We start from the raw sequence: 21,143 nt of genomic DNA, 5'->3' as shown, positions 1-21,143 counted from the left end.
GGGAGTGGGGCAAAGAACATACAGGTGGCAGAAAAGTGGACCAAAGAGCCTCTTTTGAGAAATAATTATGCTTCAAATAATTTACAGGTAAAAAGTGATTAACTTGGCTGTGATTTTCCAACATGAAGTTTTGAAGTCCTAAAAGGTTCAGTGAGGTGTCAGGATCACACTTCAAAGATGAACAGATCCTTCTTGTGAAGTGGCACCCCCTTTCTCCACAGAAAAGCCTGCTTTACCATGGCTGATTTTAGGACTGTCAGCAAAAGAGTCTCTGCAAGAGTTCAATGTAGATAAACTTCCTATTTTCGTGTCGCCCTGTTTACATGGCCACTGCAGAGAAGATACCAGCACTCCAGGTGCTGGACACCCCTTTCTAGTTTTTCACAAACGTATCCAGTATAGTACTTTGAAGAAATGTGCAAACAAGACCTCTGGCCTTGAGCTGGGCTTCACAGAGATGTCTACATTTTTAAGATAAGTTACCAACTGGGCTCCGTGGTAACAGCTGGCAGGGGGAGGAAAGAGAGGGGAGAAGAAGCTCTCCTATTCTCAAGTGTTGTCCTTGAAGAGTTAACTTGCCCAAAACAGTGAAAGAAAAAGCTGCTTTTATGTGAACTTCTGCAGACTGTGAACTTCTGAGCCCCTCCCCTTACATGCTGGGTGTAAAACTCTGAAACTCCCTGAACTGGAGGTTCAGGGGATTGATTGATTACAGCAAAAGCTGTGCCCTCTGAACCTGGCTGCAGCCCAATAAAACTGTTTCCTGCTGTCTTCACTGCCTTGCCTCGTTTGTCCCTACAACACTTGTATTTAAAAATGATGTCTTCCACATGCAACAATCTTATATGCTCCAGGTGATGAATCGAAGAATGGTAAGTGGAGATCAAATTTTGAGTAGTCAAGTTGTACAGCTGCTTTGATTCAGCCGAATGCCACCGCTGCCACAGTAGGGTCTACTTAGTTTTACTGTGTTGTTTTTACTTACATATTAATTTAAAGCAATAGTGGACTATTGATTCAAGAACGCATAGAGAAGACTATTACAATAACTCATTATCTCAACATACATATGCCTGACCACGTGCAGGATGTTAAAAAAAGAAAAAGTATGAAATCAAACTTTGCAACCGAATGAGAAATCTACAATTACTATTCCAATCATTTTTGTATCTGATCCTTAATGCGTTCTCTGCAATCTAGAATTCTGAAATCTTTTCTAATGAAAAATGTCTTCACGTTGTGAATCTGTGAAGTTCACATGGAGGAGCAGAACCACTCAGTCTTTCTCCAATCTGGTAAGATTGTATACTCCTGTGTTTCACAGCCAGGCCTTACCCCAGATGGTGAGGATGTTATGTGCTCTACACTGTATACACTTTACTATTCTAAAATCCAAACATTTATGAATTTTGAAGGTTCTGGTCCTGAATGTTCTGAACAAGAGATTAGGGTTGTGTCTATGTTTCTGAAAATAAAAAGGATGCATAACACATTTGATATTTCACATGTACAACAGTTAACATTTATTCAGAAATCATGCTTTTTTACAATTATACTAAATATTGTACTTAACGTGCTAAAAGTAAGCAATTACATTAAGGTTTGTCTCATGAATCAGTTTTCCACAGTATACTTATTCGAAACAAAAATGTTAGTAAACATGATTATTTAACACGTCACACTAGCCAGTTCAACATTTTCCTGTGGCCCAAAGAAGACAAGACACCTCAGGAAAAGAATAGCAGGCAATAATCTATGAGAATGACAAAAGAGTACTCTTTGCTCTGGAAGGACATGGAAGATGTGCATACAGCAGGTTTTGATCAGCAACAGACTTGGGCTTTCCCTTCCTGGACATGGGTACCTCTGCCAAATGTGAAAAAGACTCAGTTACTCATTAAATGAGCAGCAAGCCCAGGTCGGGATGTGTTCCATCTACAAGAAAAACCCAAGGAAATACTATCAGAACAAAAGACACTGCATGACCTCTGAGTAACCACTAATATGCAAAAATCAGCCTAACACAACAGTTAAGATGAACATGTACAGCATAACAGTGGTCCCCTTTTTTTTTTATTATTTTTCAGTTGGGTGGGGAGGATTGACCACAGAAGTGCTTTACCACTGAGCCACACCCCTGGCCCTTTTTGTTTCTGCCAGGTCTAATTTGCTTAGGGCCTCCTTAAGTTGCTGAGGTTGGTCTTGAACCTGTGATCCTCCTGCCTCAACCTCCTAAGTGGCTGGGATTACAGGCCTGCTGAGCGTGGCTCCAAAAGTGGTCTTTTTCATCGAGTCCATAAAAATTAGCCCCTGAAACCAATTCAGCAATCAGTGAACGGGGACGCCCGCAGGGAGGCAGAGGACTGCTGAGACTTGCCATGAATCCCAAGAGGGGCACACCAGGTCCTTGGCCCCAGCTGGACAGATCCCTGGGCCCTGAGTCTCCATCAGGCTGGGCTGCCTCGGAAGACGCACCTACAGCAGCTTCCGGCTGCCCACAGACCTCTGCCCCAGCTGCAACCGGATTCCAGACACGCTGCTCCGCCCCCGGGCGGGGCCCACCTCTGGCCTGCCATGGCCCCGCCCCCCGACCCCGCCCCTGCCGCCGCGGGGCACCTCCGCCCGCCCCGGCCACTTCCGGACAGTCTAACCCCGCCCTTCCCGGAAGCCTGGAGCAGACTGGCCCCAGGCACTGAACACGTCCCGTCCCGCCCTACCCTCGTTTCCGCCCCGTGGACGGGAGAGGACCTGTCTAGCCCTGCCGTGGACACCGGCCGGCCTCCCCCACAGAAGGCGCGTCCCGCGTTTCCGCCCCACTGCTCTCCCCGCAAAGCCCCGCCCCGACGGGCCCCACGCACCCCGCACTTCCTGCCCTCAGTTGCCCTTTCCCCAACTTCCGACACGCCCACGCGTGGTCGCCCTCGTTGGGGCATGACTCTTGCGGCTCGGGTCGTCGCCCACGGAGACACGGGGGCTTGAGGCCTGTTACCCCGACTGGTTCTGTACCCTGGGCCCGTGGGGCCGCCAAAGGCGGCCGACGAGAGCCCCCTTCCTACCTCTCCGGCTTTGCCCGCCGCCCGGACGGGCGGGTCAAGATGGCCGCGGTGAGGGCGCGGCCGCTTTAGGCGGGCCGCGGGGGCTTCTGGGAGTTGTAGTTCGGACTCCGGGCTGACGCACTTCGCCGCGGGCCGACGGGCGCCATTGTGCGGCGTGCACGGGATGAGTGTGGCGGGACGCTGCGCCCGTCGGAGCTGCACGTAGTAGCGCCGTGTCGTCCGCTCCCGGGCGGACTCGCGAGCTGCCAGCGGGCTCTGCTGGGGCCCCCGCTAGCAGCGCCCGTTCGCGGGCTCAGGGGCGGCCGGCGCGGCGCCGTCTCAGAGGCCCCGCCCGTGTGCCACCCGCGTCGGTTCGGGACCGCCCACTCCCGCGAGAGACCCAGGAGCGGCCATGGCCGCCCGGCTTCCGACGGCCTGGTGCAGTGTGAGTAGGCGCCGACTCCGCTGTTTCGTTTTGGTGGTTTTCTTCCGGTCCTGGGGACTGAGCCGGGACCTGGCTCCCTGTGAGCAGCGCCCCCAGCTCGTCTGCGAGGGGACCGCCCTACGTCCGAGGGCGCGGTCGCCACCCCGCGGTGTAGCGGGAGGGCCCCAGCGGGAAGGTGGCCTGGCCTGGCCCCGGGACTGACTGCCTGGGTCCCCGAGGGGAGGTGGGATGCGGGCTTCCGAGGCCGGCCTGAGGCCCCGAGGTGTCCCTTAACCTGGCAGCAAGCCCAGGTCGGGGTCGGCCTTGTGCTTAGATTTCAGCAGCCCTCTGGCGTCGGCCGAGCCGTCGGGTGAGTTGGTCGGGGGGAGGAGGGCGAGCTGGCCTCCTGCGGTGGAGGCAGAGCAGCAGCAGGGGCCACGTGGGACTGTTGGCCCAGGGAATTGCTCGGAGGCACACGTGCCGGTCTTCGACAGCTTCCCTGGTTAATAGAAATGGATACGTTTTCATAGATGTAGGGATTTCACTTGTTCTCCTGACTGTGACCTGGACAGGGCCACTTCGGATTTGCTCAGGTTTCAGACAGAGACAGTAACTCAAGAAGAGACAGGCACAATGCTTCCAGGTCATCTTGGTCCTCCTTCCCCTCTGTCTGTCAACACGGAGGAGGATCTGCCTAGGCTGAACTGGAACCTCTGGGTTTTAGGAACCAGTGGCCTTTGAAGATTTAACACTGACTTTTACCCCGGAGGAGTGGGGACTGCTGGACCTCAGACAGAAGTCTCTGTACAGGGAAGTGATGCTGGAGAACTACAGGAACCTGGTCTCTGTGGGTAAGGCCGGCTTCCATGTCAGGAAAGATCTGTGCTTTGTGGTACCCCGTGTGATGCTTCAGAAGTGTGTCGGCTTGGATTCAGACTGCAGGGATCAGAGTAGCTATGTTAAGGCCCTGAAGCCTCTGAGAGGGTCCTTTTTTTTTTTTTTTTTTTTTTTTTGGTAGCCTTAGGAAAAAGGCAATTTCTCAGTCTGATTCCAAAGCTTCACACCATCCATACCTCAGCTGCCTGGATACCAGTCATGTTTTCAGCTGCAGTAGTGAATGCTGGTTGTTTTTGTGATCATTTAACAATGACATGTTAATATACAACAGCTCTGGAACGTGCATCATTAAAGATCTTGATTCCTTCCATTTCTGTGGTTCTTTTAACTTTTTCCTCCTAGTCATCAGGTGACTATGGCCCCAGGGTTCGTGTCTGTGTTCAAGCTTTCCCTGAAGGTCCCCCAGCTCCCTTTGTCTTGCTGGCCAGCCTGCACCCTGACTCCCGCCACCCGCCACCTCTGTGGGCAAGGGAGTTCAGAAAAACTCTGACAAAAGGGAAGGATGTGGTTGTCATTGCCCTAAACCCAAAGTCATGTCATGTGTTAGAAGGGGAGGAGGCTGGGACAGTGTTTTCTCCCAAACCGACCCTGCCCCAAGCCTTCTCTTTTCCCTTGAGCAGAACATCAGCTTTCCAAGCCAGATGTGGTATCTCAGTTAGAAGTCGCAGAAGACTTCTGGCCAGAGGAAAGAGGAATTCTTCAAGACACCTTTCCAGGTGAGAACCAGGCACATGGGAGTTCTCACAGGGGATGCGTCCACTGGTTAGTTAGAGACTGGTGTTTTAGAAAAGAGTAGAGACTGTGAGACCCCAGGGGGAGGTGTGATTGGAGAATCAAGCTCCACATTTCCTCTGTCCCCAGTCAACAGTGTCCTGATGGTTAAAGGTGAACCTGTTGCTAATGGGTGGTACATAGGTACAGGTTTGCCTTTTGAATGGATAAGGTCTCCCATCTATTCCACTCGCTGTCAGCTGTCTCCTAAAGCAGTCACTGGTGCTTCTGGTTTGTCCCCAGCCAGGAGTTTTTGTGTGTTTACATGTGTGTGCACAAACATATTCACATTTGGGGGATGTTATGCTCAACACAGATCCCACCATTCCTTTTAACAGGATCAATGTAGTCCGCGTTTCAGTTTTCCAGATGGATATTCAGGTTATTCAAAAAAACTTCATAGTATTCATTTGCCGCAGTCTGGCTGGGCACAAATAACGGAGCTGCCACGAGGCACTTGTAGGTTCAAACAGGAACTGTTTTATTGCCCGAACTCTCACCCGCACTCCACGCGCGCCCTTCCCGGCAACTCTCTCACCCTCCACTGGACTCAAGGGGAACTAGCAGGCTCCCGAGGCAGCAGGGGCAGCAGGGGCCGCCCTATTGCCGGACAGCAGGGGTCCATATAGGACTGAATACACGGCCTGTTTCAATCCAGCATCATCCAGTCACAGCAATTATACACTGCTTAATTATCATCATCTTAATCGCTCGCTGGAGTCACCTCTCAACCACTCCTTCTGGTAAAATGCCATGCGCCATCCCAACTCGGCTGTGGCTCTCGACATTCATTTTTAGCACATTTTGATTTTTCTTTAGGTTCAATGTCTAGAAACCATAGGATTAACCTATGAGTAAGCTAAAAATCTGGTAATAGCAGGTTGTTCTCTCAAATTCTTTTAACATGTGTAGCCACTCAAGTGCCAAGTTCTCCTTCCCCAGCAGTTTGTAATGGTCTCCTTAAGGTTTGTAAGTTCGATGGACAAAAAAATATGTTCACTGTAGTTCACATTTTATTTATGAATTCTATATTATTTAGTCTTTTCTATTTGTATTTTGGGAATGCTATTCTGGATGTTAATGTTGAAATATCTATTTCAGTCCAACATTTATCTACTCTTTTTATGTAAGGTCTTTTTCCGGAAGCTATAGCTATATAGTTTAAAAACAAGTTTTATGTGTTCTTTTTTTTTTTGGTAGTGCTGTGGATTGAACCCAAGAACTCATGCATACCAAGCAGACGTGCTACCACTGAGCTGCACCCCAGCCTCTGTCTTTATTTTGGTTTTGGATTTTTTTCCATGTAAACTACTTTCATGTATTTGAATTTTTTTTTCTCTTAAGTTGGGAATTGAATTCAGGGGTACTTTATGACTGAGCTAAACCCCCAGAAACTTTTTTGATACAGGGTCTTGCTAAGTTGCTTAGGGTCCAAGTTGCTGAGCTTGGCCTTGAATTTGAGATCCTCCTGGCTCGGTGTCCCGGGTCCTGGGGATTACAGGCCTGTGCTACTGCACCTGACCCTATTTGAGGTTTTTGTTTGTTTGTTTGTTTGTTTAAAGATGTTTAAATTTTTTTAGTTGTAGTTGGACGAATACCTTTATTTTATTTATTTTTATGTGGTGCTGAGGATTGAACCCAGGGCTTTGCACATGCTAAGTGAGCACTCTACCACTAAACTCTACCCCTGCCCTCTTTGAGCTTTTTTTTTTTTTTTTTTTTTTTTTAGTTGGACACAACTTTATTTTTATGTGGTGCTGAGGATGGAACCCAGGGCCTTGCATATGCTAGCCAGTGCTCTACTACTGAGCCACAACCCCAGCCCCCCTGTTTGAGCTTTTTAAGTTTGCTTTTTTGTCCAATTTATTTGGAAGTTTCTCATGTGGTGTGGGGCACAAATTTTTGCAGCACCATTTGCTCCCTCCCCTCTGCTTATTGGAAACACCATCTTGATGTGAATCCAGTTTTTGTGATCATAGTGCACAGTCCTGACAGAGGTCTCTTGTGCTGCTTAGATCTTTGTGTGGAAACATGGTGTTGCTGTACCTTTCAATGTTCCCCTACCCTTAGCATGTAGTTCTCTTAATCGACACATAATATCAGTGCATCGGGGGAGGAGGAGATGCTATTAGGAGTGTGTTGCCTTTGGGGGCTTGCATTGTTGCTGATCTGATTGATCTTCAGGCCTGTATCATTGTTCCAGGTGGACATGTCAGGCTCCCGAGTTCTTGGGTGATTTGTAACAGTTGTGCCAGATTCTTTAGATGCCCACATACATGGTAGTTTGACCAGCAGGTATAAAGTTGGAAGCCAGTTGCTAATTTCTTACTGCCTTGGACAGTCACATGATTGGGTTCATCATAAGTGGTTCTTCCACACATCACAATGCTGAGAGTGAAAAGTAGGTGCCCCATCTGAGTTCTGGTGAGCACAGGGCTGGATTCTGCTTTGTTTTAAATCAGTTTTTATATGGATGAATGGTCTTTTAGCCATTTCTCGTGAATGACCCTCAGGCATATCCCCAGTTTCCCTTCCAGAGCCTTCCAGGATGACACAGACATGCATGATGTAAATTGCTGCGGGAGCTGCCCACTTGTGTCGGTGTGTTGATGTGCTCAGGTTGGGTTGGGCGGTAGTTTTCTCTGCATGTTTGCTGCCACATCCCCTCTCCGATTGTGATGCCGGCTCTAGAGCACTCTGGGGGCTTCCCCTGTGTCTCCTCTCTGCTGTGGTGTGAGTGTGTTGGAACCCTCTGCTTGGGCCAGTGTTTGTGGGACCTCCAGCTGTTCCTCTCTGTATTGATGACCTATTTGCCCCAACAAGACGAAGCTGGCATCTGTGATGCCACTCTTTCTTTTTCTGAACCCAGTTCTGGTTTCTCCCTGTTAGAACTTATGGCTCAGTGGTTTTCTATTTTTCTTTCCTCCATTCAGTCCTTCCTTTCATTCCCTTCATTGCAAATATCCTTTCTATTAGCACTGGTCACCAAATCATACCTTACCTGCCCAAGACCCCCAGCAGTTCTGTACCTCCTGTGTTGGTGTCCAGCCTGTTAACATGTGTTCCTGTCTGTGTGGCTCTGGCTGGGACAGCTCATCTCTTTGGTCCTGCCTGGATAAACCTCCTGACTACTCTTCTGGATGGTCTAATAGCTCCAAGGCTGGCTGCCACAGAGACACTGTAGGCGTGGTCCTGCACGTCTGCGGATAGCTGGCTCACAGGTGAGCAGAGTTTGAGTGCTCCAGGGAAGGAGACCTGTGAGCCGCGGCTGGTCAGCTGGCTTTCAAGTGGGCCTGAGATGAGAGGTGCCATAGTGACCTTTGCTCTGTCACAGAGTTCTTTAGGAGATGCTTCCTTCCCTCCCCCTTCCTTACACTGAGGACCTGTTCTACCACATATAGTATACCCAACAGGTGGGACATAAACCCAACCTTGTTGCCATAGATTACGAAAAGACTGTGCGGATATGGTGCATTGTGGGAGGCACTGAGGAGGAACCATGAGGAACTGCTGTAGGGAGCTAATCGGTATACTGCAGGGGTGGAATTATTTGTTTTTGTTTTTGTTTTTTTTTTTGACTTCAGGATTGAAGTCAGGGGCACTTTATGTATGTGCATGTGTATTATTATTGTTATTTTATTTAGTTGTCAATGGATCTTTATTTTATTTATATGTGTCTCTGAGAGCTGAACCCAGTGTCTTACACATGCCAAGCAAGTGCTGTACCACTAAGTTACAACCCAGTCCCCCACCCTGAGTCTTTTTTATTTTGCTAAGTTATGAGGGTCTCACTAAGATGTCTAGGCTGACCGTGTACTTGTGACTGGAATTACAGGCATGGCCACTGCGCTCAGCTTCACCTTTCCTGTCTATATTCTTTGCCTGAGGACATCAGCTTGTTGAGAGCCACAGTTTAGTCAGAATGACGCCTGGCATTTTTGCCAGAGGGAATGGTTGAAAGGTGACCCTGCTCCGGGATTAGGGCGGATCCTGCTGCCTGGGGCGCCCGCTACTTTGGAGTTCCTTTGAGTTCTCGTGGGGTTCTGAGAGAATTGGCGTGGGTGGAGGCAGTGTGTTCCCGGGAAGGGTGTGTAGAGGGCCGGTGAGAGTTCGGGAATAAAGGTTGCTGTTTGAACCTACAAGGCTGTGTGGCAGCTCGGTCATTTGTGCCCAGCCAGACTGCGGCATCAGCTCAGCGGGATGTGGTGACTTGCAAGGCAGGAGGATCACAAGTTCAAGGCCAGCCTGGGCAGTTTAGGGAAACCCAGTTTCAAGTTAAGTTTTCTTAAAAAGGATTGGAGATGTAGGTCAGTGGTAAAGTACCCCTGTATCACTTTTTGGAAAAAAAAAAAAAGGTGGTGAAAAGAACTTTCAGGCAGGCAGAGGGATGCCATTTGAGATGACCATGAGATGGAACAGGCTGGACATATTCAGGGAACACAAAGCTGCCCAGTGTGCCAGCGATGGTGACTGGGACATAAAGACATGCACGTTAAACTTGGCAGAGTCCACAGGCCTCGTTAGCTGTGTGTTAGCTGTGCGTGGGGATTGACTTTCATCCTTGAGCAAGGGAGTGCCGACTTTTCACAGCTTTCTCTGGGTAGTTGGAGAAAAAGGCAGGAGGCGGCCACAGCAGAATCCGGGGAGAGGCGAGAATGCTGGGCTGTGGTGGATGGGTAGGTGCATAGGGCTGGCTAGTGGCTGTGGGAGACAAAGGAAGGCTGCTGAGGCTTTCAGAGGAGAGGGACTTGCAGAGGCCTGTGTATACTGCAGGCATTCTCTTTATATGTGTCACTATCTTGTTTATAAAATATGATCAAGGAGAAAAGTTACTCAAATTTTTGGCATTAGCCGTTTACATGGGAAAGTCTGAAGATACAGATTTTGTGGAGTTGCAATACAGGCTTTTTTTCTTTTCATGTTGAAATAATTTTAAGCAAATTATACAGAGAATTAATAGTAGCTTCCACCTTGATTCATTTCTGAACTTTCTCACATCTTTCCTGGTTCTGTAAATGGAATATTAACGGGAAGGGACCATAGAGACAGCCAGAGAGGTTTGCAAAACCAGTTGGATGCACCTGTTGGAACCTCAGAAGTGGGTCGAGGCAGCTCATGAACATGTGGGAGTTTAGAATGGCATCCCCTGCAGTAGCTTTCTCCCAGCAGTGACATGGCCATAAGCTCTTGTTAATGCACAGAACTGGGATTGAACACAAAACTAGCCCGTTTTGGCAATTCATCCTGCATGCCTCTCAGCTTTCAATCATAGCCCAGTGGCAGCATGGGTTCTGGTGGTTGAAGTAGAAGAGAAATGGGATAAATGCTAAAACATGGCATTCCCCCTCAGGAAAGCCTTGAATTGGACAATATGCTATGAAGGTCAGGCGTTTGGGGGAATCAGCTCTCACTGAGCACCCCATCAGGAGAGGATTACCATACATACAGTTCTCAGTGGAACATGGGAGAGATAAACTAGACCTAATCATTAGGAAACTAGTGCAGAGAAGAGACTATCATAGAAAAGCCTGCAGAACACACATTTTCAACTTTTTAAGAAATTAAGCAGGAAATAGACCCTACAAATGTGAAAGTATCAGCTCTTGCAAACATACAACAAACATCAGCTTAAAAACAGTACTAATTTATATGAGATCTTGTGGAACAGTAAGAAAGGTAAATTTGGGGGGGTTCATCCTTTGTGTAGCCTAAGGGGATCCCACAGGCTATAGAGTGAATACAGGAGAATTGGGATGTGGGAGTTTAGAACGGCATGGCCATATCACTTCTGGGAGAGAACTACTGCAGGGGATGCCATTCTGTTCTCCCACATTTTCATTCTCCTACACATGGAGAATGTAGTAAATCAGTAGAATATAGTAGTTTTGTATTAAAAAAAAAAAAAGGTTTAAACCAAGATGGAATAAATGCATTGAGTGTGAGAAAGCCCAATTTCAGCTCAGATTGGCATCCTTAACAGAGAAGACTAAAAAGGATGCTTATAACAACCCTGGATGGTAGAAGTCTTCCAAAGAGTGTCTCTGAGAACTCACACAGGGAAGAAACGGCATTCCCAGGAGTGCAGTGGCAGCAGGAAAGGCTTATTGCCTAATGTCTTGTGTTGAGAGAATTCATACTGGGCAAAAACTACAGTTTCATTGAGTTTGAAAAAGTTCTTACACCAACTAGTTACACCTGAGAGCTCTGACACCATGAGGACCTGATTGCTGAGGACGATCCCCGAAGCATCACAAGTCCTACTGGACACGGAAGCATGTAAGGAAGGCTTCAGGTGTAGCAAGGTGTGCTGATGAGGATTGTCACGTGAACACAGACAGGGGGGCCTCTTCAGTAGGAGTTCTCGTGTTCACATCAGAGGACTCATATGGGAGAGGACCCTTTGAATGTGATCTGTGCAGGCAAATTATCAGCCTTTACCTCTCAGTTACTTGACAGAAAGGAGGAAACTTAACTTGACAGGATCCCACTGAGTAAGGAACATAAAGTGTCTCTTCCTGTTTGTGTACCACATGCCATACTGAGGCTGAGCCCTACATGCAACTGATAACCTGGGTATTTGCAGTGAAACCACTGCGGTCTTTTCCAGTTTGTTCGGTCGGGTGAGGTGAATATCCAGGACACAGGTTAAGTGGTACAGCTGAGAGCAGGCACGTCTGTTGTGCATTTCATACAGCTGGTTCACCAGCACATGGTGTTGCATCTGCTTCCTTCTCAGTCCAGCCTTGTCAAGGTTGGTGAGTGTCACGTCACATACAGTCCTCCAGCCCTTTGTGTTGCCAGACCTCCCGCTGTGTGGGTCACAGTCTGTGCATGTGGTCCTGGGTGTGATGGTCATTTGGCCTGGCGATTTTTTTATTTCCAGCTTGTTGGAAACTGTGAGATGACATTTTTATAGGCTAGTTGTACTGTATGCATTTTTTACTTGGATGCTTCTTATGCCCATGGGTTTATCAGGACGTGATCCTGTCAGCAGGCAGGGAGCCTCTGTACTTCTGTCACCCGGTGGACAGGAGTGATGTCTACGTTTCAGCTGTTACGAGCAGTACTGCTCATGTAAGTTCTTGCGAACACAGATTTTCAGTTTTCTTATGCTTAGATGTAAGTTGAAGGGTAGTTTTTGAGTTAAATGATGATTATATATTTAGCTTTTTGAGGAGCTAATAGATTGCTATGGAAAGTGGTGCGGCATTGTGTATCCTCACTGGTATTTGGAGGTGTTCCCCAGTCTTAGGATCAAACCAAGGGCTGTGCGCATGCTTGGCAGGTGCTCTGTCACTGAACTAGGTCTTGTGGTCCATCTCTTGGCAGTAGCCATTCTAGTGGGTGTGGAGTCATATCTCACTGTGATTTTCATTTGCTTTTTCAAGTTCTTGTTAGCCATCTGTCTTGTGCTTTTGGCTTACAGAATGTCCTAAAGTTCCACTGGGCCCTCAGATGAAGTCTCTTCCTGCTGAAAATCCCCTCATGAAGATCAGGGTTGTTGAGGTCCTCACACTGAACCAGGAGATGGCTGGTCCCCGAAATGCCCAGATCCAGGCCCTCTATGCTGAGAAGGGGGAACTCAGCCCAGGCATCCTCGGGGAGCCAGCCCAACAGACAGGTGGGCATCCAGCTGACCCTGAAGCTGCTCGCCAGAGGTTTCGGCAGTTCCAGTATGAGGAGTCAGCTGACCCTCAGAAGGCTCTGGCCCGACTTCGTGAGCTCTGTCGCGAGTGGCTACGGCCTGAGGCACGCTCCAAGGAGCAGATCCTGGAGTTGCTGGTGCTGGAGCAGTTTCTGGGTGCTCTGCCTGAGAAGTTCCGGACATGGGTGGAGTCACAGCATCCTGAGAACTGCCAGGCTGCCGTAGCCCTGGTGGAGGACGTGACCTTGCTGTCGGTAGAGGAAGGTGAGTGTATGGATGGCTAAGGTGAAGGACACCTCTGCAAGGGTTTCTTGGAGGGACAGGAGGAAGAGCTCCGGCCTTCTTGGGAAGGATGGGGAGAGGGTTGTTCCTAGGCCATCCACCAAGGTGTCTGTGTCCCCCAAGTTACCAGTCAAAGCTGTTGGGACCCCATTGTGGGGCTTGGCACGGCCTTCTAGCAGTCTTTCCACAAGCTGCTTGCAGAAGTTCACAGACACAGTGCTTTCTGTTCATCCTCCTGGGATCCCTGCCACGGGAGCTCTCGGCTGTCCAGGAGCGGTGGATAAAGGGGTCACTGAGGCAGGCAGGATCGAGCCAGTGGTCCAGCAGGAGAGGTAGGGGAAGTAACAGGTGAAGACGGTGGGAGACAGTGCGGGGTGGAGAATGGTCAGGGTGCTGATGGGAATCACAGAGGTGGCACACCCTGGGACCTGAGCAGGTGGAGAAATGGGACAGGATGGATGTGACCACGGTGTGGCATGCAGACATCAGGGAGAGATTCGGAAGGTTCGTGGTGGATCGGAAGAGAGGGCCAAGTTGGCCTGCGGCTTAGGGCCCTGTCGGGATTTTTTCTATTTTAATTAATGTTTCTGCTGTAGGGATTGAACCCAGGTGACTCTGCCTCCGAGCTGTCTCTTTTTTCTTCATTTTGAGTCAGTGTGTCACTAAGTCGCCAAGACTGACCTTAGAATTGTGAGTCAGGAGGACCTGTTGTGACACTGCCAGGGTGACACAGGGAAGGGCCAAGAGCTCCAGTAGATCCTCTAGACCCATCCTCTCTTCCATGTCCCTTGTCACCTGCACTCCATTGGTTCTGATTGGCTGGCTGTGGGCTCCCAGATTATTCTCTGTGGGAGGCAGCCTGGGGGGCCGGCCTGGGTCACATTGTGTACCCTCCTTGGTGGCAGGGTAGCCCAGAACCACGTGGGACACATGAGGAAGGTAGGCATGAAAGAGCTGTGGTTGGGAGGGCTGTGGGCACAGCCTGTGGCTGGGGCAGACCTGCCTTTCAAGGCAACCAGAGAAGAAAAAGGGGACGGGGGTCCACATAAGCTGGGCAGAAGCTGACTATCTCCAGACAAGCTAGGTCCCCAAACAGTCCTTGGAGATGGGGACTGAGACCGTGTCTCAGTGGGGACACTGGTTCCCGTGGTCATGCAGAATGACACATCTGGACCTATCCAGGTAGGGGGTTTTGGCCACAAGCTGTGAGGAGGTGCTGACTGAGAGGAGAGGTGGGAGGAGACCCACTGGACTGTAGTGGTATGTGAGCAGGCAGCAGCCTGTGGACTGCAGGGAGCTGTCCCTGGGAGAGGATCCACACTCATCCCCAGCCCCCTCATGCTCTGTCTCCCCCAGGACTCCCTGTCCAGGGGCCTGCCTGCTGTCCAGAGGTCACTGCTCAGCAGGAGAAGGAACAGGAGGAGGTGGCCATCTGTCCAGAGGCGGTGCCGAATGAGGTGAGTGGGGACCTCACCCGTTTCTTGCATCTCAGCATCTCTGTGAGGTGGTCCCATTGGTTGGGAGTCTCTGCGCCCCTGAGCCTGTGGGAGTGTGCTGGCCTCTGAAACGACCCGCAGTCTGGGTGTGGAGGAAGGCAGAGGGAGGTCAGTCCTGTTCGCACTGTGAGTTGCTTTCTCAAGCATGTGAATAAATTTATTGGCTCTCATGTAACACGTCATCTCGTGAGACGAGCCATGGGGGTAGGCTTCAGGCAAGGCTGTCCAGGTGGTGGGAAGGATCTGGACCAGCCCATCTCAAGGCTCTGGTTTTTCCCATTCTTTCTCAAGATAGGCTCTGCTCCATCTGGGCAGAATGCCTGTCAGATCCAGGCAAAGGGAGGACAGGGAAGCTTCTTACCCTGGAGTCCTGGTCAGCTCCCCAGAAGGCACTGACGTGGCAGGCTGGGTGGATGCTGCACCCAGATGAGACTGTCCACAGAGGCAGTTGCCAGTCCCCCCCATGGGGAAGGCCTGTGGCACAGTGAGCCTGGTTTGCTTATTGCTCTGCTTTGCAGCTGGGGCTCTGAGCTAATCTGTGAGGAGGTCCCTGTGGACCTCTTGTGGGCCTGGAGTTGTTGTCTCTGAGCCATCCACCAAAGCAGAGGAATCCCGAGTGCCATAAGCTCTTCTGCTGTCCTGCTGACAGACCCCAGTCCTCCTAAGCAGACACATGCATGGTATTACAGGAGCCTGTGACCTTCCAGGATGTGGCTGTGGGCTTCAGCCGGGAGGAATGGGGGCTGCTGGGCCCGACACAGAGGACTGAGTACCATGATGTGATGCTGGAGACCTTTGGGAACCTGGTCTCAGTAGGTGAGCGGAACCTACCTTCACAATACCACAGGGGCCCCAGGGCAGGACCCTTGCCTTCTGTCAGCCCTGCGTGAACAGGGGACATCCTGAGGAGGCTCACTTGCCTGGTCCAGTACCTTTCACTGGAGCTGTGGGCCTGAAGGGGTGGAAACTGGATGGAGAGCCGCAGAGCAGGCTCTTCTGATTTGCCACCTGCCCCAAGGCAGCCAGAGAGCGGGTGCTTGTTCGCCTCTGGTCTTGCACAGCTTCTCAGAGGCCTTCCCAGGGTCAATGGCTGCGCTGGGGGAGATGTCCCCTGACGTTAGAAAACTTGAGTTATATTGTGGATCCCGTCCTGGCGCATTCCCTCTGCAGCATCCACAGTCTGTGGTTGTGTTTTTTTTCAGGGTGGGAGAGTACACCAGAAGGCAAAGAGTTAACTCCAGATTCTGATGATCCTGCAGAGAGACCACTTCATGACCCCAAAATGAAACAGTCCTCAGGAGAAGGTCGCCAGTCCTCCCCCTCAACTGCTGTTTCTCAGGGTGGGGTCCCCAAAGCCCTGGCCACCGTGAACCGGGCGGAGCCTGCCCAGGAGCAAGGCCCCTCTGGGCAGCAGCTCCCGGAAGGCCCCGGAGCTCCGGGAGCGCAGGCCGGACCTGACCCGAGCCACGGCTCGCCCCCGAAAGGCCCTCCCAGACGGCGCTCGCGCCCACAGGGCCCTCGGGTGACTAGTGCGGCGCCCGCGGCCTCCCCGGGGAGGGCGCAGCCGAGGGGCTGTGGGAGGGGGAGAGCCGGAGCGGGCTGTCGGATGGCCGGGGGCCGGGCGGGGGCCCGGGCGGGGGCCCGGCGAGCCGTGCAGATCACCTTCATCCGGATCCACAAGGGCAGCCAGGTGTGCCGCTGCAGCGAGTGCGGGAAGGTGTTCCGGAACCCCAGGTACTTCTCGGTGCACAAGAAGATCCACACCGGGGAGCGGCCCTACGTGTGCCGGGACTGCGGCAAGGGCTTCGTGCAGAGCTCGTCGCTCACGCAGCACCGCAGGGTGCACAGCGGCGAGCGGCCCTTTGAGTGCCGCGAGTGCGGCCGGACCTTCAACGACCGCTCGGCCATCTCGCAGCACCTGCGCACGCACACGGGCGCCAAGCCCTACCCCTGCCCGCACTGCGGCAAGGCCTTCCGCCAGAGCTCGCACCTCATCAGGCACCAGAGGACGCACACCGGGGAGCGCCCCTACGTGTGCAGGAAGTGCGGCAAGGCCTTCACCCAGAGCTCGCACCTCATCGGGCACCAGAAAACGCACGGCGGGAGGAAGTGCAGGAGGACTCAGCCGGCCTCCTAGCCTCCTAGCCTCCCGCGCCCTGTGCGCAGCCTGCGCCGGTCGGTGTGCAGACGCGGAGACAAGGGTTGCACTTGTTACTCACTCTTATCTGGTCATTGGCAAGAATGCTGGCTGGTGCTGCGGTACACCTGCAGTCCCAGTGACTGAGGAGGCTGAGGCAGGAAGGCAGCAAGTGCAAGGCTGCCCTGAGCGACTTAGCAGTATCCTAAAAAGTTTTAAATGTGAAAAGAGGCTGAGATGTAGCCTAGCAGTAGTGACCCTGATTTCAATCCCTACTACACCCCGCCCCCAAAAAAGTAATAATGAAATCTAAAATACTTAGAAATTTAAAAAGCCATAATCTATGCACTGATATATCTGTAGTAAAGTATTTATGTGTGGACAGGAACTAACAGAGAATGTGGATAAATAAACTCTATTTCTTGTAGAATTTGTTTCCTTTGTATTTAATTATGATTATTTATTTGTTTTTTTTTACTTCATTTTTTATCTGTTCTAAATTGTTATACATGACAGCACAATGCATTTTGATTCATTGTACACAAATGGAACACAAACTTTCATTTTTCTGGTTGTACACAGTGTAGAGTCACACCATATGTGCAGTCATACGTGTACCTAAGGTAATGATGTCCATCTCATTCCACCATCTTTCCTGCCCCCATTCCTGTTGCCCAAAGTTTCTCCATTCTTCCCACCCCATTCCCTGCACCCCTGTTATGGATCTGCATCCATTTACCAGAGGGAACGCTCTGACTTTAATTTTGGGGATTGGCTTACTTTGCTTAATTTGATGTTCTCAAAACTCCATCTATTTACCTGCAAATTCCAAAAAGTTTTATTCTCTTTTTATTGCTGAATAATATTCCATTGTGTATATATATCACCGTTTCTTTATCCATTTATTGAAGGGCATCTCTGATGGTTCCACAGTTTAGCAGTTGTGAATTGTGCTGCTGTCAACATTGAAGTGGCTGCATCACCGCAGTATGCTGATTTTAAGTCCTTTGGGTCTGGACTGAGTGGGATAGCTGGGTCAAAGATGGTTCCATTCCAACTTTTTCTAGGAGTCTCCATACTGCTTTCCATGGTGGTTGTACCAGTTGCAAGTGTAGAAGTTAAGGTCAGCCAAGAGCATTGGACCCATGAGCTGATCCAGGGATCTAGCTTTCTCCCATCCTATCCTCGCTTAAGTTGGGTTGTTGGTTCATCTACTTTCTTGCTCATGGGGAGAAGAGAAACATAGACAAAGAGATTTTCTTTTTTTAAGAAAAGGACTAATTTTCATACATCACTTCTATTCATTTTCTATTGGTAAGAATTTATGTGGTCATGCTCTGTAAGGAATGTTAGGAAATACAGAAAAGAGGAATTGGTGTGAGACATCTGAAACCTTACTGGTTATTAAGGACAAGCCTGGGCATGGTAGTGCACCCTTGTAATCCCAGCGGCTCAGGAAGCTGAGGCAGGAGGATGGCAAGTTTGAGGCCAGTCTCAGCAACATAGACCCTGTCTCAAATGAAACTCAAAAGGCTGGGAATAGAATTCAGTGGTAAAGTGCCATTGGGTTAAATCCCCAGTACCAAAAGAAGACAAGGAAGCTAAATGGTGGGAGACTGCAATAGTTACTCTTACGTGCCAACTTTACTGGGCTGAGGAATCCCAGATTGCCAATAAGACATTATTTCTGGGTGTGTCAGGGTGTTTCCAAATGAGATTTAGTAGATGACTGCGTTGACAGTAAATAGATGTGTCCAAAGCATGAAAACAGAAGACCAGTGGAATGGAAGACACACAAATCCTCATAGATATGACCATCTAATCTTTGACTAAGTTACCAAAAACGAAAGGTGGGAAAAAGACACTTCCTTTAACAAGTGTTTCTGGGAAAACTGGATAGCCGTTTGTGGAAGAATCAGATTAGACCCATATATCCTCTGACAAAAGTCAAGGGAGTTTGAAGCAGGAGGATCGAAATTTCAAAGTCAACCTCAGCAACTTAGTGAGATCCTGTTTCAAAATGAAACAAAAAGGGTTGGGGATGTGCCTCAGAACGGTTAAGCACCCTGGGTTCAATCCATGGTACCAAAAACAAAGACAAGCAAAAATTTATCAAAGACCTCAGAATTAGACCAGAAACTGTACAACTGATAGAAGGAAATAGAGTCAACATGCCAACATAGGTGCAAGCACCAATTTCCTTAGTAAGACCCAAAAGCACAAGAAGTAAAACAAAGAATATGTGGAATGGCCTCAAGTTAAAAAGCTTCTGCATAGCAAAGGAAACAAGCATAAAAAGAGAGCCTGCAGAAAGGGAGGAAGTCCCTACAAGTTACTTTTCTGATAGAGGATTAATACCCAGAATACATAAAGAACTCAAAAACAACCCAACTGATAAAAGAACAAATGAACTAAAATGAATTTCTCAAAAGAAGAAATGCAAATGAAAAAAAAAGAAAATGTTCAATATTAGCATTCTGGAAAATGCAAATCAGAACTACACTGAGATTCCACCTCAGTCAGAATGGCAGCCAGGAATACATGATAGGAAATGCACGTGGAGAGCGCAGGGAGGAAGCCCTCCTACGCCGTTGGTCGCGCTGCAAAGACTTGGACTAGAACTGCCAGATGACCCCGCTCTTCCAAAAGAGCAAAATGAGCGCACTGCAGCAATACCTGCCTTCCAATGATGACAGCCACACATTTCACAACACTAAGTCGTGGAACCAGCCTGAGTAGGTGCCTGTCAACGGATGAATAGCAAAGAAAATGTGTATGTAACGAGTATCACTCTGAAAAACTGAGATCATGTCATTTGCTAGTGAATGTGTAGAACAACATGGCAGATGATGTAAAGTCAGAGGCAGAATGTGTCTCATGCAGAAGCCAGAAAGAAACAAGAAAGGGGGAGTCTCACAAAAAGAAGAGAGGTAGATGTCCAGGGGGAAGAAGGAAGCCAAGGGAAGGGCATGGGGAGCCGCTGTGAGTGAATGCCTCCAGTCCTGACGCCCGCGAGCACCACCAGTGTGCATGCACAGAACGCATGTCCTGCGTGGGGATTCTCTGACCAGTCAGTACGTTTCCTAGCGACTTGAGTGTTGTCCCAGCTCGGACAGCAAGGCACGGCTTCACGTGTAGGCATACCCTCACCTGCTCTCGTGAAATCCTACCCCTTCTGCCCTTTTGTGGATACAAATTTCTAAGAACAGTGTCCCCCCAAATAAAAGCTCACTTCCAAATATGCTTCCCTCTCTCGCCAGCATCTCATGACTTTCTCTTGCTCTCCCTTTTGAGGAGCCTGAGGCTGAGAGCCGAGGAATGCTGTCCTGAAGCTTGGGTAAAGGTAATTCGTGTCTGTGTTTTATTTTGTGTCACCCCAAATTCACACAAGTGACCTTAGTTGAGTCCCCTGTGCTGGACAGGGACAGCAAAAGGGAAAAGCAGGAATAAAATAAAATTCTGCTATGTGTGTGTGTGTGTGTGTGTAAAGAGCTGTCACAATGAGTCCCACTGTATGTAAAGTGATGACACACCAGTGTACAGAGACCAGAGAGGGGAGGAGGGGGCAGAGCACGGAGAAGAGGGGCGGGAAGCACTGGGACGTGTGGGAGCAAACTGTGTGCATGTGGGTATGGCAGAAGGAGTCTCACTGTGTAATTACAAGGCACTGATAAAAACTTTAAAAAAAACTTTAAAAGGAGGTCATCAGTCCCAGCAGACTGTAAGTCCACAGCATCTAGTACCCAAGATAGCATAATTTTGTGTAAATTTTCCTAATTTCCAATTTTCCCCACACAGATAATTCACATTTTAGAACATTTCATAAACCTGACTCAAAACGTTAGGAAAATAACTCCATTTTCAATAAACACTAGAGAAATTATGCAAGTGAAAAAATATGCAAAGTGTACACAAAGTTGCATAGCTTTGACCTTCATCCGCTGAGGAAGAAGATAACCTCTGGAAATAAACAAGGAGTTCTCCTGCACTGATCATCCCTGAATAATGAGAAGAAGAAAATTCAACCAGGCTGGAAATGTGACTGTGATACACATGGAAGTCTTTGAATATTATCTATCCCTAAGTGAATGCCAGGTGAGCCCTACTGGAAAGATCCTATGATTGTAGCAAAACTCAGAGAAACTTCTGCCATGCTTGCCTTGTGGAGACACCTGTGGGGCGGCAGTCCTTCACTGGAGCTCCTGCCTGCGCCTGATTGCACCCCACAGAGTCACAGGCTGGTGACGGAGAGGCCCATTAGAGGACATGAAGGAGCTCCGTGCAGAGGGAGCCTGAGTGTGTGAAGGTGGAAGAGTCCTCAGCAGCTGGGTTTTGACAATCAGGCTCCTGTAAACACTGGAGAAAGACCTCGTTGTGATGTGAGAAGTCTTTTAGTCACATCCTTGACTTTAATGTGCATCAAAGAGCGTAACTGAAGGGAGGCTTATGTTGCCAC

General features: G+C 49.5%; 1 protein-coding gene and 1 long non-coding RNA gene across 3 annotated transcripts; one reads left to right on the top strand and one right to left on the bottom strand.

The window, feature by feature from the left end:
• Positions 1–1,492: 1,492 nt before the first annotated feature.
• Positions 1,493–3,355, bottom strand: LOC114079774 (uncharacterized). Of its 2 annotated transcripts, none has more exons than XR_003580530.3 (2): positions 3,057–3,355; positions 1,493–1,935 (listed from the first exon to the last, which is right to left on the bottom strand). It is a non-coding gene; the product is annotated as an uncharacterized lncRNA (long non-coding RNA). The 2 variants fall into 2 exon arrangements; XR_011705359.1 differs by having other exon boundaries at positions 1,493–2,310; positions 3,057–3,088.
• Positions 3,356–3,360: 5 nt separating this feature from the next.
• Positions 3,361–17,117, top strand: Znf274 (zinc finger protein 274). The gene is made up of 7 exons (XM_027921127.2): positions 3,361–3,480; positions 4,184–4,310; positions 4,977–5,072; positions 12,554–13,036; positions 14,411–14,511; positions 15,240–15,366; positions 15,753–17,117. Exons 1-7 carry the CDS (start codon positions 3,448–3,450, stop codon positions 16,685–16,687), a joined length of 1,902 nt encoding a protein of 633 aa, XP_027776928.1. The 5' UTR covers positions 3,361–3,447; the 3' UTR covers positions 16,688–17,117.
• The last annotated feature ends 4,026 nt before the right edge of the window (positions 17,118–21,143 follow it).

Source organism: Marmota flaviventris, chromosome 18 (genome assembly GCF_047511675.1).
Source record: "Marmota flaviventris isolate mMarFla1 chromosome 18, mMarFla1.hap1, whole genome shotgun sequence".
In the NCBI taxonomy this organism is placed as follows: Eukaryota; Metazoa; Chordata; class Mammalia; order Rodentia; family Sciuridae; genus Marmota; species Marmota flaviventris.
The sequence above is the reverse complement of the archived record's forward strand: the minus strand, read 5'-3'. Positions and strand labels throughout refer to the sequence as shown.